Source organism: Orcinus orca, chromosome 13, assembly GCF_937001465.1.
Source record: "Orcinus orca chromosome 13, mOrcOrc1.1, whole genome shotgun sequence".
NCBI lineage: Eukaryota > Metazoa > Chordata > Mammalia > Artiodactyla > Delphinidae > Orcinus > Orcinus orca.
In genome coordinates, this window is record NC_064571.1 from 7,437,643 (window position 1) to 7,454,608 (window position 16,966).

At 43.7% G+C, this 16,966-nt stretch overlaps 2 protein-coding genes across 25 annotated transcripts in view; one reads left to right on the plus strand and one right to left on the minus strand.

The window, feature by feature from the left end:
- MRPL30 (mitochondrial ribosomal protein L30) overlaps positions 1–16,966 on the minus strand; it is a 123,034-nt gene that overhangs the window by 44,135 nt on the left and 61,933 nt on the right. For 9 of the 24 annotated variants that reach the window (XR_007470973.1, XR_007470974.1, XR_007470989.1 and 6 more), the window contains 5 exons: positions 14,054–16,322; positions 12,581–12,875; positions 11,274–11,565; positions 3,093–3,258; positions 1,472–2,366 (listed from right to left, as the gene is read on the minus strand). The gene's annotated coding sequence lies outside the window, so the exon portion shown is untranslated. Of the gene's footprint in view, positions 1–192; positions 520–1,471; positions 2,367–3,092; positions 3,259–11,273; positions 11,566–12,580; positions 12,876–14,053; positions 16,323–16,966 lie in introns of all 24 variants that reach the window. The other 15 variants (XR_007470982.1, XR_004475640.2, XR_007470975.1 and 12 more) reach the window with 15 other exon arrangements.
- On the plus strand, positions 507–7,405 carry LYG1 (lysozyme g1). The gene is made up of 4 exons (XM_033401807.2): positions 507–634; positions 3,484–3,550; positions 6,615–6,782; positions 6,939–7,405. The coding sequence occupies exons 2-4, from the start codon at positions 3,508–3,510 to the stop codon at positions 7,037–7,039; spliced, it is 312 nt and encodes a 103-aa protein (XP_033257698.1). The 5' UTR covers positions 507–634; positions 3,484–3,507; the 3' UTR covers positions 7,040–7,405.

The window sequence follows — 16,966 nt, forward strand, 5'->3', positions numbered from 1 at the left end:
TGGATTTGTGAGCATGGGCGAAAGAAAGAATGGGAGAACAGAAACATGTGTGCATTTAATGGGAACTGTTATAGGCCATATGAGATGTGTTTTTTGTGAATTCAAAGCCAAAGGACAGAGGTGTTTATGTTTTTCCAGATGTAACCTCTCCCCCACCCTCAGGCTCCCTCCTATTTCATTAACCCCACCCACCTTAAGTGACGCCTCTATAACAAACTCCTATCTTCTCTGGAGGCTGTGAAAGATCTAAGGCCAACAAGTCTAACAGCTTAAACTTGGCAGAGTCAAAGGCTAGAAAGGCTTCAGGAGTCTTGCATGGAAGAGAGGCCATGGTCTCTTAGATTTGATCTTTGTTCAGAACGGGATATTCCTGGGACAGTCTTCGCACTGGGAGAGGAGCCTTCCTGGAGTTCCCAACTCTGGGAATCCCAGATGGGCAAAGTGAGGAAAGCAGGCACAGAGGTCGAAGGGAGAGAAGGAACTCCTTCCCAGGTTTCTCTCAACCAGGAAAGGATTTGCCTGCAGAGAGTGAAGAGAGGTGATCGAACCTTCCAGGCTGGCAATCCTTGCTCACAATCCAAATTCAGTAAATATATATTTTCATGGACCATGTGAAAATGCAACTCTGCAAAAAGTGAGTTTAAAAGGAGCCTTATATCTGACTCTAGAAAGTTAGATTTTTCTCAAGAAAATGTGGTCCTAGTGGCAGAAACATTTTATGTATGTGGCTGTCATTGCTGTTGTTTTCATTTAAGGGCTGTTGGTGCACAGCAGTCTGCGGGGCAATGCTAGGGTGTGTGTGAGGAGGGAGAGCATGAGGGGATATGGCTAAGATGTGATGCTACTGGAAAGGCCTTTCAGTCCATAGGGAGCAAGCAAGAAAGCTGAGTTAGCAATAAAACCAGGGTCAGGGTGACAGTACAACGTGGAGCAGAAGAGACCTGCCTGTTGTGTGTGTAGAGAGCAGTCCTCAATCCTTCCAGGACCAAGTGGGGTGGGGCACGATGGGGCAGGGCCACCTCCATCTCCCAGCACCTTAGGATGTTAACACGGCAACTTTTCCAGGCTGGTCGGAGGACCCTAAGGACCTAGGATGCCTGTGGTTCAAGGTTTGTAGGGATAATCTGGGAGAACATTCATGGAAAAGGAATGGGGGTTCTCTTGTGAGAGAATTACAAAGAACAAAGACCTTTATTTCCATCTTTTCCAGAAACATTGTTTAACTGAGGAGGAAATAGTCCATGACACCTTACAAATCTAAACACTGCTTTGAGAATTACAAAGTGCTCAGTGGAGGCAGGGTGCGTGGAGGCCACCAGGAACCTGAACTGGCCCCAAGTGGTGTTCAGGTTGTCAGTTTCCAGCGTGCCCTCCACCTTGACACCCCCATGCTGTCTGTCACAGTTTTGCTCTCCAGAAAGGGAGAAGAGGGATGCTGTGCTTGGCATCATGAACACAGTGCTGGACTGACCTGACGTTTTGATAATGGTTCCAAGTGTCTGAAGCCACAGGGCTTTGACCGGATCGGTCCTGGGTGACCGATGGACTCTCCCCACACAGACTCCAGTGACGCCTCAACACTCCCTTCTGAACATAGTCTCCTTTTTGGCACCTGGAAAGTTGGGTCACAGAGTTTGGGTTCCTTCGATACGCTACGTTGATGTCTTATTGTCCCTTCTTGCTCTTTCCTGATGTAATTGAAAAAAAACAAACAAAGTAACTCTGTGTTCCTAAGTCATTGGCACATGTATTTACACAGACTCTTTTCATTCAAGTGCTTACGCAATACAGACATTTAGCTCCATGCCTGGAAAATGAAACGAGCTTTCATGTTGCAATAAAAGCTAAGTTTTTCCACTTGTGTTTCCAAGAAGAATTTTTTTCCCCTGGAAAAGCAGTACAAAGAGTAAAATGCTCCGGGCTTTGCATCTGGTTGCAAGCAGTCCTTTTTTCGGATGGGTCCTTTCCATAAAGCCAGTGAGAAGCCTCTGTAAATATACACTTTCATGAAACTATGAGCTTTTCCTGTACCTACATGGCTCTTTCTCTGCTCTTTTTCCTGGGACGGAGTGTCCTCTCTCATTCAGTGCTAGGGGCTCAGTGGGTGATTCCTGTTAGGTGATTGAATCTGAGAGTTCCTGTAAACACAGCTAAAATGCAAAGTTCCTGTATCTTTCTGGTGTTCTGGACTGGGCACGGCATTTTCTACTCAACTAAGGGAAATCAGATAGACTATCTCAATGTTGTAGGGAAGAAAAACAAAAAGCATGGCTTTTTGTTAATTCAAATGACTTCCTTAATACCTCTTCTTCATCTTGACATATTCTCTTCCTGGGTGTTTGGAAGGAACCACCCACAATACTAACCTTCAAACAAAAGAGATGAGAAAAGCATTATGAAAGTGCCGAGTACATATTTATACACACATCCCACTTGTAATGATAGTAGTAACTCAAAAGGATCGTAGCCAAGCTCCGCTGACCAAGGGAGATGATGGGAGCAGCCAGCAGTAGAAGGGGCTCGTGGAAGGTGGAGGCTTTGGGGGCAGGTGGCTGGCTCCTCAGACATCCCCTGGGGTCAGCGGCAAGCTATTCTGGGTGGCATTTGTATATTCATTTGGTAGCTAGTGGGGGAACCAGGGCTCTTTGTACACGAGGAAGGTGATTAGAGGAATAGCTGGGATGAGAAAGTATTTGAGAGCAAGTGCTTGATGGTGACCAGTTGTCCGATCTCTTGTCTGCTGACCCCCTTATGAGTTCAATCCTGGACCCCTATCATGACCTGACTTCGTGAGGATTTGACTTTGCTGGTGGAAATAGCCTGTTTATTGGTCTCCCCAGGCTCTGGCCCAGGTTTGTTCCTGCCTAGGAGTCCTACAGAGGGAGAACGGGAAACATAGCTCAAGGTGACCAAAGGGGTCTGAGATTCCCAGGCTGGGGGCTTAGAGCAGTGGGGAATGTCTTCCAGCTCCTTCTTCTAACCAAAGCAAAGATGGCAAGGCACCCAGGAAAGCGTAACCTTTCCTCTTAACTCAAGGAAAAAGAACCCAAAGTAAGAGAAGCACTGATAAGAAATTCTACTTTTGGTATTACCTTTTGATAATGAAGAGGCTGTTGGGATAAGGCACATGCATCAGAAACTGGCTTTTCAAGATCTGCAGTCAGATCACCATATTTCTCAGTGTTGAGAATCAAAGTATCTTGGTTTCTTGAAAGAACCTGTATTTGGTAACTCGACAGTATGTTGAGTCCCTGTGGGCTGAGCAGGAGTCTCGTCATTTTTAAGCTAATTAAAAGGATGGATGGAGCACATGTCCTGCTCTGGCTTATTTCATTATGATTCAAATAATTAATTTTCTTAGTTCAGACAGGGGGACACACATTCATTCTTTTCACACTTTTCCATAGAAACACTACCTAATGTTATGACAACAATTGATATCTTCACATCTTTGAGCTAATTTCTATTTTAAAATCATTTTAGGATCCGTAGTGCCAAGTCATCAATATGTCTGTGCTGTGGCTACTTCTGGGCCTTCTTGCCTTTACTAGTGAGTGTGTTGCATTTTTCCCAAATGACCTTGGAGATGGGAAAGATAAGCATGGGAACATAGTGGTACTTCTGATACTTAAAACTGCAGTGGAAAAAAAAAATGCAGTGGAAAATGTTCTTTTCCCCCCCAAGCTGTTCAACAAATCCTGGAGTTGCTAACAGCCACTGACAAGCAGCCTCTTGCCAGGTGCCTCACAAAAGGAGGGGGCTCTGCAGAATGTGGGGTGGACTTACAGAAGCATTGCTTGGGCCAGACTGTAAATCCATACCATTGAAAAATGCTCACTGTTCCTCTATAAAAATTCTTTCACCAGAAATATTTATTGAATTTATTAACAGACCATATAATTCTACAGAAGCATTGACGTGATTTACCAATGTAAAACTAATGTAATTCAATACAAAACTAGCAACACTGGGATCAAGGAGATGGGACTCAGCTAACCACTGAGGCTGACATCGTTGCCATGCTTGAATTTCAGATTCGGTCCTAAGGTTCCTTGCAACTGGGGCAAAGAGGAAAAGGCAATTTTTTTTTTTTTTTGGACAAAGAAAAGTAGGAAGCATAGTTCCTCAAGAGAAGCAAATTTTTTCCTGGCTCTGAATTCTAAAAACTTCTCAGATAGGGCCAGCCTTACATTCATTCCTTTCTTTCTTGAACCATCCATTCAACAAATATTTTTTTAAATTTTACAAGGAATTTTGGGACTATAAGGAACTTTGGGTGAAGGAGACAAGATGGCAGAGTAGAAGGACATGAGCTCACCTCGTCTTATGGGAACACCAAAATCACAACTAACTGCTGAACAACCATCAACAAAAAAGTGCTAAAGATACCCCACATCCAAAGACAAAGAAGCCACAATGAGACAGTAGGAGGGGTGCAATCATGATAAAATCAAGTCCCATACACTCCAGGTGGGCAACCCACAAACTGGAAAATAATTATACCACAGAAGCTCTCCCACAGGAGTGAAAGTTCTGAGCTTCACATGAGGCTCTCCAGCTTGGGGTCTGGCAATGGGAGGAGGAGCTCCCAGTGAATCTGGCTTTGAAGGCCAACAGGATTTGATCACAGGAATTCCACAAGACTGGGGGAAACAGAAACTCCACTCTTGGAGGGTGCACACATGGTCTTGTGCACACCAGGACCCAGGATAAAAAGCAGTGACCTCATAAGAGACTGGACCAGACTTACTTACTAGTATTGGAGGGTCTCTTGTGGAGGTGTGGGGGGCAGCTCTGGCTCACTGCAGGGACAAGGACACTGGCAGTAGCAGTTCTGGGGAGTACTCATTGGTGTGAGCCCTCTTGGAGGCCGCCATTTTCTCACCAACACCTGGCTCCACGCTACAGCCTATAGGCTCCAGTGCTGGGATGCTTCAGGCCAAACAACTAACAGGGTGGGAACACAGGCCCACCCAACAGCAAACAGGCTGCTTAAAGTCTTCCTGAACACACAGCTGTCCAATAAACCACACCCCCTGACACATCCCTGCCCGCCAGAGGGACAAGACCAAGCTCCACCCACCAGTGGGCAAGTACCAGTCTCTCCCACCAGGAAGCCTGCACAAGCCTCTTAGACAGCCTCATCCACCAGGGGGCAGACAGCAGAAGCAAGAAAAGCTGCAACCCTGCAGCCTGTGGAGGAAACTGCAATCACAGAAAGTTAGACAAAATGAGATGGTAGAGGAATATGTTCCAGATGAAGGAACAAAATAAAACTCCAGAAGAACAACTAAGGGAAGTGGAGATAGGCAATCTACCTGAAAAAGAATTCACAGTAGTGGTAATAAAGATGATCCACAATCTTGGAAAAAGAATGGAGGCACAGATCAAGAAGATACAAGAAATGTTTAACAAAGACCTAGATGAACTGAAGAACAAACAACAGAGGTGAACAATACAATAACTGAAATGAAAAATACACTAGAAGGAATCAGTAGCAGAATAACTGAGGCAGAAGAACAGATAAGTGAGCTGGAAGACAGAATGGTGAAAATCACTGTGTTGGAATAGAATAAAGAAAAAAGAATGAAAAGAAATGAGGACAGTCTGAGATCTCTGGGACAACATCTAATGCACCAACATTCACATTATAGGGGTCCCAGAAGGAGGAGAGAGAAAGGACCTGAGAAAATATTCAAAGAGATAATAGCTGAAAACTTCCCTAACATGGAAAAGGAAATAGTCACCCAAGTCCAGGAAGTGCAGAGAGTCCCAGGCAAGATAAGCCCAAGGAGGAACATGCCAGGACACATAGTAATCAAATTGACAAAAATTAAAGACAAAGAAAAAATATTAAAAGCAACAAAGGAAAAGCAACAAATAATGTACAAGGGAACTCCCATAAGGTTTTCAGCTGATTTCTCAGCAGAAACTCTGCAGGCCAGAAGGGAGTGGCACGATATATTTAAAGTTATCAAAGGGAAGAACCTACAACCAAGAATACTCTACCCAGCAAGGCTCTCATTCAGATTCAACAGAGAAATCAAAAGCTTTACAGACAAGCAAAAGCTAACAGAATTCAGCACCACCAGACCAGATTTGCAACAAAGGCTAAAGGAACTTCTCTAGGTGGAAAAGAAAGGCCACAACTAGAAACAAAGAAATTACAAATGGAAAAGCTCACCGGTAAAGATAAACATACAGTAAAGGTAGGAAATCATCTGCACACAAATTTGATATCAAAATCAGCAATTGTGAGGACAGCACAAACGCAGGATATTGGAAATGCATCTGAAATTGAAAGACCAGCAACTTAACACAATCTTGCTTACATACAGACTGCTATATCAGCAGCACTGAAAGAGGGCATCAGACCGGTCCCTACGCTACATCTGTCACCTCTGTTTTCCAACTCTGCCTCTTACCATTACCCTGAAAACAGCTGTGAAATGTCTGCTCGTCCCTTCCTTTGCCTAAACTTGTAGCTTTACTATTTATCCTCAGGAAGATTGAAGGTGGCGATGGTTCTGCCAAAGGGCAGGAGAGAAAAAGGGAAATGAAAAAGTAGCCCTGAGCCCAGGAAGCTGCATCACCCTCTGCCTCTCTCCTTGCAGGACCCTGGCCTTCATGCCCCACCTCCTGGATCAGCAAGGCCCAGGTTTCCCAGATGACTGAGGTCCTGACTGTTAGAATCAAAGAAATCCAGAGGAGGTTTCCAACCTGGACCCCTGACCAGCACCTGAGAGCTTTGTGTAACCCATGGGTTGGTTTCCCAGCATGGAGTGAATAGGTACAAACATAATTCATTGCAGCAGATTCTCCCAAACCTCAGTTGCCTCCTAAAAAGCAACTAGGAAAGAGAACCTGAGTTAACTGCTGAGCACCCTGCCACAGCGAGGGGCTGTGGGCTTGGCATTAACCCATCTCACAAATTCCAGGTGGACTCTGTGACTACACCCGAAGCAGCCAGGACCTGAGCTGTGACTTCTGCAATGGTGTACTTGCACGAGCCAAATACTTCAGAAGACAGGGCTTCTAACGCTTCAGCTCAGACCCAAGATCATTATTGTGCAGGCAGCTTCAGCTGTTACACAGATAAAAGTAGCCAATGAGGGCTTCCCTGGTGGCACAGTGGTTGAGAGTCCACCTGCCGATGCAGGGGACACGGGTTCGTGCCCCAGTCCGGGAAGATCCCACATGCCGTGGAACGGCTGGCCCCATGAGCCATGGCCACTGAGCCTGCACGTCTGGAGCCTATGCTCCACAATGGGAGAGACCACAACAGTGAGAGGCCTGCGTATCGCAAAAAAAAAAAAGTAGCCAATGAGGCCAGTAATTCTGAATCTGAGTTTGACCCAAATGTCATCAAAATAACATGAATCACATTAAAGAATTATTATCTGCATTTTGTGGTCTGGTGTGTGCAAATAAAAGGCTGTGTCTCTTTAAAGGTATTTCCATGGATGTGAGCTGTAATGTGGACTTCTGTGAAATGAATCCTGTGTCTCATTGGCTTGCATTGTCAGACTTAGCAAATAAAAATATCGGAATCCCAGTTAAATTTGAATTCCAGATAAAAAATGATTTTTTTTTAGTGTAAGTCCCATGCAATATTTAGAACACATTTATACTAAAATATTATGTGTTGTCTATTTGAAATTCAAATATAACTGGGCATATGGTTATTTTAGGTGGCAACTCTATCACTGATTTCTTTGATAAAAATCATAGTTTCAAATTTTAATTGAAAACTTTTGATGAGAAAAAGGGTAAGAGGGTAGCCAGTCCTATCTGCTGGGGGGGGGAATAGTTTTGCAAAAGGAGGGAAGGGCACAATCTTTATAAAAATGACATAGCCACTGAGGACACGACAAAAACTGGTTAGAACCAACTAGGTCCAAGATGGCAGAAGGTTCGACTTCCAGCAGACTTTGAGCCTCATTATACGTTCATTGTAATACATTAGCTAAATGACATACCCAGGGGTGCCATGACTGTTCTGAGGCCAACCATAAAAGGCCAAAAAGTGGGCAGTGGCCCAATTCCTGGAAATCTCTGCCTTTTCTCCAAAATAATTGGAATAATCTTCTCACTCATTAGCCTATGAAATTACCCAGCCCATAAAAACTAACCACACCATATTTTGGGGTCTCTCGTCTTCTGAGATGGCCCACACTCCGTGGAGTGTGTTTCTCCCAGGGCTGCTCTCACTTTCTGAGATGACCCCCATGCCCTGTGGCCACTCTCACCTTTTGAGACGGACCACATTCTGTCTATGGAATGTGTACCTCTCTAAATAAATCTAATTATAACCTATCACTTTGCCTCTCACTGAATTCTTTCTGCGATGAGACATAAAGAACCTGAGCTTCATTAAGTCCTGAGACCAGGTGTGTGATCTCTAAAAGACAGTGGGATGGTGAAAAACTGAAAGCATTTCCACTAAGATCAGGAACAAGACAAGGATGTCCACTCTCACCACTCTTATTCAACATAGTTTTGGAAGTCCTAGACAGCAATCAGAGAAGAAAAAGAAATAAAAGGAATACAAATTGGAAAAGAAGAAATAAAACTGTCACTGTTTGCAGATAACATGATACTATACATAGAAAATCCTAAAGATACCACCAGAAAACTACTAGAACTAATCAATGAATTTGATAAGGTTGCAGGATACAAAATTAATGCACAGAAATCTCTGACATTCCTATACACTAATGATGAAAAATCTGAAAGAGAAATTAAGGAAACAATTCCATTTACCATCACAACAAAAAGAATAAAATATCTGAGAATAAACCTACCTAAGGAGGTGAAAGACTTATACTCAGAAAACTATAAGACACTGATGAAAGAAATCAAAGATGACATAAACAGATGGAGAAATATACCATGTCCTTGGACTGGAAAAATTAATACCATGAAAATGACTATACTACCCAAAGCAATCTACAGATTCAATGCAATCCCTATCAAACTACCAATGGCATTCTTCACAGAATTGTAAAAAAAAATTTACAATTTGTATGGAAACACAAAAGACCCCAAATAGCCAAAGCAATCTTGAGAAAGAAAAATGGAACTGGAGGAATTGGGCTCCCTGACTTCAAACTATACTACAAAGCTACAGTAATCAAGAAAGTATGGTACTGACACAAAAACAGAAATGTAAATCAATGGTACAGGATAGAAAGCCCAGAGATAAACCCATGCACATATGGTCACCTAATTTATGACAAAGGAGGCAAGAACATACAATGGAGAAAAGACAGCCTCTTCAATAAGTGGTGCTGGGAAAACTGGACAATGTAAAAGATTGAAATTAGAACACTCCCTAACACCATACACAAAAATAAATTCCAAATGGATTAAAGACCTAAATTTAAGACCAGACACTACAAAACTCTTAGAGGAAAACATAGGAAAAACACTCTTTGACATAAACCACAGCAAGATCTTTTTTGACCCACCTCCTAGAATAATGGAAATGAAAACAAAAATAAACAAGTGGGACCTAATTAAACTTCAGAGCTTTTGCACAGCAAAAGAAACCATAAACAAGATGAAAAGACAGCCCTCGGAATGGGAGAAAATATTTGCAAATGAAACAACAGACAAAGGATTAATCTCCAAAATATACAAACAGCTCATGCAGCTCAGTATCAAAAAAACAAACAATTCAATTAAAAAATGGGTGGAAAACGTAAATAGACATTTCAATAAAGAAGATATACAGATGGCCAAGAGGCACATGAAAAGATGCTCAACATCACTAATTATAATTATCACTTGAAATGCAAATCAAGACTACAATGAGGTTTCACCTCACACTGGTCAGAATGGCCATTATCAAAAAATCTAGAAACAATAAATGCTGGAAAGGGTGTGGTGAAAAGGGAACCCTCCTGCACTGTTGGTGGGAATGTAAATTGATATAACCAGTATGGAGAACAGTATGGAGGTTCCTTAAAAAACTACAAATAGAACTACCATATGACCCAGCAATCCCACTACTGGGCATATACCCTGAGAAAACCATAATTCAAAAAGAGACATGTACCACAATGTTCTTTGCAGCACTGTTTACAATAGCCAGGACATAGAACCAACCTAAATGTCCATCGACAGATGAATGGATAAAGAAGATGTGGTACATATATACAATGGAATATTACTCAGCCATAAAAAGAAATGAAACTGAGTTATTTGTAGTGAGGTGGATGGACCTAGAAACTGTCATACAGAGTGAAGTAAGTCAGAACAAGAAAAACAAATACCGTATGTTAACACATATATATAGAATCTAAAAAGAAAAAGGTTCTGATGAACCTAGTGTCAGGGCAGGAGTAAAGATGTAGACATAGAGAATGGACTTGAGGACATGGGGGTGGGGGGAAGCTGGGGTGAAATGAGAGTAGCGTGGACATATATACACTACCGAATGTAAAATAGTTAGCTAGTGGGAAGCAGCAGCATAGCACAGGGAGATCAGCTCAGTGCTTTGTGATGACCTAGAGGGGTGGGATGGGGAGGGTGGGAGTGAGGCTCAAGAGGGAGGGGATGTGGGGATATATGTATGTATATGGCTGATTCACTTTGTGGTACAACAGAAAATAACACAGTATTGTGAAGCAATTATACTCCAATAAAGATCTATTAAAAATATAATAACAACAATAAAAGCACCATCTATACACCTACAAAGAAAAGAAAAAAAAAAAAGACAGTGGGTTTGAGTTCCAATCTGAGTTGTGTGGTTTCAGTTTCAGGAGAGTCACTTTTAAACTTTGCAGCATTATCTTAACCCTAGGTCTCTCTGACATCTAAGTTTACCTCTTCCTCTCCTTCCCTGAACCACAATCTCCTACGTCCAATTTCCCCCAACTCAGCTAAGCTGTCCCCTTCTTTGGGGCACTTAGTTAAGACTGATACAGTCAGGCCACCGGAGAGTGATTCCTCAGTTGGAGCTGCCCTCAAGGATATTGACCACTATACTGACAAATTATTTAATTCTAGGGGTTGTACGCTATAAAAGTAATTAACATCCCATTCTATCAACACTTTACAGAGTGTCATTCTAGAACAACTATCATCATTTCAAGCAAAAACTTGTTTTGGAAGTGACTGTCTCACCATATATGAAGCACTATGTCAGAGTCTCTGCCCTCAGGAACTGTTATATCATAAATTTTGGCTGGGAATAGCAGCCAGCCACACATGTGCACAAGGTACAGATGCAGGGCGGACATCAGGTGATTGTGTAAAGTGCTTACCTTCTGTGTTAGGGGCTTGTGGAACCTGCTCATGACCATCATGACCTTGAACTCCTGGGCTGCTTCCTTCTTGTCTCCCCACCGTCTGTCTTCCAAGACCCACTTTCAAGGCTGAATGCAGTGAAGGGATCCTCACTAAGGACAATATGACTGAGAAGACCTCAGGAATACACCTTTGGAGATTTCCATTTCCCTGGCACAATGGCAATGGACTGGGAGGCACTGGTTACGAGTCCACGTGTGAACCAGTTGGGTAAAGTCCTGCAATCACCAGGGCAGCCTCACGCAGCTTCTGTATTCGGATAGGGTAGGGGGTCCCCGGAGGAAAAGAACCAGATTTCACTTTTCTTTTTTTGACATAAGAGAAACCATTCTGGCCCAAGTCATTTTGTGATCTAAGCCTGGCTGCAGTGCTTGCCCTTGAACAAGTCATGAAGCCAAGGAGGACCCTGTGGGGCTCCTGGGCACGGAACCCTTTCAAACAGCTGCTAATCAGGGAAGGGAAGGGATGCAGAGACAAGGGAGGAGCAGCCAGGAGACAACAGTGCAGCCTTGCGGCAGGTCCTGGTTCTGTCTCAAGGGATATGCATAACAGTATCTTTGAGCTCTTCTGCGTAACTAAAACCCCCCCAAAATGGAAAATGCTAACTACTTGATGAAGCATTCTTCAGAGAAGATCAGGAGACCAACTGAGGCCAGATTAAAGAAACCACAGAAGCTCAACAGGAGAAACTCAACCACAGAAGCTCACCTGAGACCAGATTAAAGGAATACAGGCCCTGCACACACCCTGATCCTTATCAGCAATCCTGTCCTTGCACCATTGCTATAAAACTCCTCACCAAACCCTCCTGGGTTGGGACACACAGTTTCAAGGGCAATAGCCGGTTCTGTCCCCCTTTGCCTGGCAAAGCAATAAAGCTATTGGCATAGCCTTTGAGGATAAGACATAAACTGGTTAGAACCATCTAGGTCCAAGATGGCGGAAGATTTGACTTCCAGTAGACCTTGAGCCTCATTATACACTGATTGCAATATTGATACATTAGCTAAGTGACACACCCACAGGTGCCAGGACAGTTCCAAGGCCCGACCATAAAAGGCCACAAAGTGGGCGGTGGCCCAATTCCTGGAAATCCCCACCCCTTCCTTCAAATAGTTGGAATAACCCTCCCACTCATTAGCCTATGAAGTTACCCAGCCCATAAAAACTAACCACCCCATATTTCGGGGCCATTCTCGCCTTTTGAGACAGACCGCATTCTGTCTACGGAATGTGTATCTCTTTAAATAAATCCACTTCTTACCTATCACTTGGGCTCTTGCTGAATTCCTTCTGGGATGAGACATAAAGAACCTGAGCTTCACTAGATCCTGAGACCAGGTGTGTGGTCTCAATTAAACGACAGTGGATTCTGGATTCGAGTCCCAGCCTGTGGGTTCAAGTCCCAATCTGAGTTTTGGTGGGTTTGAGTCCCATCTGAGTTGTGCAGTTTCAGCTTCACCATCAGTCCTTTGCAGCTCTCCCATGTTGCATCTCCCCATTTTTCACATTTTTAGCTTACTCCTTTGTTTATATGGAGCACATCCTCCAGCAGCTTCCTGAGAAAAGTGAGTGGGAGGTTAATTTTTTGAGGCTTTTCGTGTCGAAAGTACCTTTTTTTCTACTCTCACATGAATTGGTGATTTGGCCTGGCAAAAAATTCTAGTCTGGAAATAGTTTTCTTTCAGAATTTTGAAGGCATTTATCCCTTGGTCTTCTGGCTTCTAGGAGTACTCTTGAGAAGCCTGAGGTCATTTTGATTTTAATCCTTTGTATATGATATATCCCCCGTTCCCTCTAGAGTTTATAGAATCTTCTCTTTGTCACATGTTTGACATTTCACAATGATGTGCTTTGGTGAGATTCTGGTTTTGATATATGGAATATTAGCCATAAAAAAGAATGAAACCTTGCCATTTGTGACAACATGGATGGACCTACAAGGTATTATAAGAATATTAGCCATAAAAAAGAATGAAACCTTGCCATTTGTGACAACATGGATGGACCTAGAAGGTATTATAAGGGAAATAAGTCAGACAGAGAAAGACAAATACTGTATTATTTTGCTTATATGTGGAATCTAAAACAAAACAAAACAAATGAAAAAACATAACAAAACAAGAGTTATAGAAACAGAGAACAAACATGTGTTTGCCAGAGGTGGGAGGGGTAGGAGGTGGAAAGAAATAGATGAGGGAGATTAAGAGGTACAACTTCCAGCTGCAAAATAAACGAGTCGCAGGTATGAAGTGTACGGTGTGGGGAATACAGTCAATAACGATGTAATGTCTTTGTATGGTGACACAGCATAACTAGATTTATTTTGGTGATCAGTATGAAATGTATAGAAATATCAAATCACTATATTGTGTAATAAGAACTAACATAGTGTTAGTTCAATTAGGTCAATTATACTTCAAAAACAAACAAGCAAACAAACCCATAGAAAAAGAAACCAGCTTTCCAGATTTGTGGTTACCAGAGGTGGAGGTAGGGGGTGGGCTGGGGAGGGGGAACTGGATGAGGATAATCAGAAGGTCCAAACTTCCAGGTATAAGGTAAATAAATACTAGGGATATAAGGTACAGCATGAGAAACGTAATTAACACTGCCGCATGTTATATATGAAAGTTACCAAGAGTAAATTCTAAGAGTTCTTATCACAAGAAAAAAATTTTTTTCTATTTCTTTAATTCTGTACCTATATGAGATGAAGGATGTTCATTAAACTTACCGTGAGAATCACTTCATGACGTATGTAAACAAATCATTATTCTGTACACCTTAAACTTATACAGTGCTGTATGTCCACTAGATCTCAATAAAACTGGAAGAAAAAACAAACAAACGAACAACAACAACAAGAACTCAGTCCCATTCCCAGGTGATTCTAATGTGTAGCCAAGGCTGAGAATTATTGCCTCACAGATTCTCCAGAATTACCTGAACGAAATAGGATGCTGATAGGTGGTTTTGTGTAGCCATCTGAAGACTCTTAAAGTCTCCTCTCGCTTTTCAGGGCTATTTAAACCCAGATTCCTGGGACTTCCCTGGTGGTCCAGGGGTTAAGACCCTGTGCTCCCAATGCAAGCGGCACAGGTTCCATCCCGCATGCCGCGCATGGTGCAGTCAAAACAAAAACAAAAAAACACAAAACCCAGATTCCTCATTGAGGTGTGCACCACTTCTGGCTTAGCTGGGCAGATGGAGCTGAGTCCCCTTTGACTTGCTGAGTCGGCCTATCCAGCCAGGGTGAATCTATCCCGCTTCCCCCTCTGTCAGCCCCCCCTGCAGCCTTCTCTACCTGCTTTCCCATGCTGCCTTAGAGCAACCTCATGGGGACTTTTTTCTTTTTCAGATATTGAAGCAGTGCCCAATCAAAGCAACTCCACTTCTCTTATGTTTGACTTCCCTATGTGACCTGAATCTGTTTTTCTAGCACAGACCAAATAGACATTTTATACGTCCAATAACTTATTTATATTTCTTGTGATGGGGAAATGAAAAAGGGGAATACTTAAGACCCTGAGTAAAAGCTCTTTGAGAAGACAATATGAACCAGAGCCCTCAAATTTTTTGCTCCAGAGTGTGAGATAGTAAACGAGCAAAACTCCCAGTATCCCCATGTTATCAGGTCACGTGGAGTAGAATGAACCCGGCCTGAACACACGGGGCACTAACAAAACATCTCATCACGTGGGTGCTGCAAAGAGCCAGGCTGTTCCTCCATGAGTTCCCACCCTCCCAGAAAACAGTGGAGGCTGCTGGAATTGATAAAAGGAACTTGGTTAATGGCTTCACCTCAGGCATCTGACAGCATAATCATGCACTCTTTTGTGTTGTTTCTCCCTACAGCCTAGAAGCTCTGAATAACTCAAAAGAAGGATTTGTTCTTATTTCTGGGGAAAAAAGAAAAAAACCAGGACATATGTACAGGCACATAAAGGAATTACTTTATGTTGCAAACACAAATGAAACTTTAGAGAATAAAGCTAGATGGGGGACTTCCCTGGTGGTCCAGTGGTTAGGATTCTGCGCTTTCACGGCCACGGCCTGGGTTCAATTCCTGGTCGGGAAACTGAGATCCCGCAAGCCGTGCAGCGCGGCCCAACAAACAAAATCTAGGTGGGACTGGGTTGTGACTTTCTGCGATCTTGAAAGCAGGTAGCGTTTTATTCTCTCCTCGTGGTCCCAGGGGAGCCAAGAACCAGTTCACCGGAGCAGAGTCACTGGTCACAGCTGGCCGGCTGCTGAGGCACAGATCAGGCCGGACACGCTGGGGAGCTGCCAAGAGGACTGGGATCCTCCCATGTCCCTGCTCCCCACCCAGTGCACGCGTGTCCCCGACACTGCATCCTCCTTCCGGCTTGCGCTGCCCACGCTGTGAACGGTGCTTTCTCAGCATCTCTATGTATAGCCTCACTGGCGGTGACCAGGTGCTTTTTATTTGACAGGGATCTCAATGTAAATTTTTGTTAACATGTAAACAGAGGTAGAATGAGACAGACGTTTAAAAGGGGGATATCTTACAAAGCAAGAAAAATGTCAGACCTGTTATTTATTGTGTCCAGGTCTTAATTTCTTTTTTTATTTTATTTTTATTTATTTATTTTTTTGCAGTACGTGGGCCTCTCACTGCTGTGGCCTCTCCCGTTGCGGAACATAGGCTCCGGACGCACAGGCCCAGCGGCCACGGTTCACGGGCCCAGCCGCTCCACGGCATGCAGGATCCTCCCGGACCGGGGCACGAACCCACGTCCCCCGCATCGGCAGGCGGACCCTCAACCACTGCGCCGCCAGGGAAGCCCCGGGTCTTAATTTCTAAAGGTGACTGAGTGATGACAGAGTGCCATCGTAAGAAAAACTGAATGGTACTTACCGTTCCCCTAGAAACAAGAGGCAGGCCCCGCAGCTCAGGGCCACGCCAGAAACGCCAGGTTTTGGTCGGGAGGCCGAAGACAAGGGCGAAGGGAGGGCCTGAGTCAAAGCCTCCAAGGGGGTTTCTGTGGGAAAGGCAGCAAGGAAGGGCAGAGGAAACAGTGTAGGATTGGCTAGTTTGCATAATTTCTGTGGGCTTTGGTCTTTAGACGTGGTCTCTAGTTGCCTGGAATCTGGCCTTGGGATAATTTAGGGCCGGGGAAAGATTGGCTCCACGTGCGTGAATTAGGTAAAGGTGGTGGTTGAGGAATAAGGGCTTGGATTGGTTGCTGTGTGTGTGAAAGGCATGCTCCCCGCCGAGCCATTTGCTTTCTCAAAGAACTGCTAGCCCTGGGAGGAGCAGTCTTTCTCTGGCCAGCAAGCTTTTTAAGATGTCAAAACGTCATAAAATACAGAAAATAGAAAACATGATTAATACACTATTCAAAACAGCCCACTGCAGACCAGCAGCATCCCCAGCATCACTGGGGAGCTTGTTGGAAATACAGATGAAGAGTGACCAGTGCACAATAAGCATGCCATGAGGGTTTGTGAATGAATAAGCCTGTAGAGGTGGTTCTCAAAGTGTAGTCCTTTGACCTACAGCCTCACAATCCCCTCCCTTATTTAAATGCAATTTCTGGGTCCTCAGTCCTGGCCTATTAAATCGGAATTTCCAGGGATGGGAACCAAGCAATTGCATTAGAGAAATGTATCGATTGATGGATTA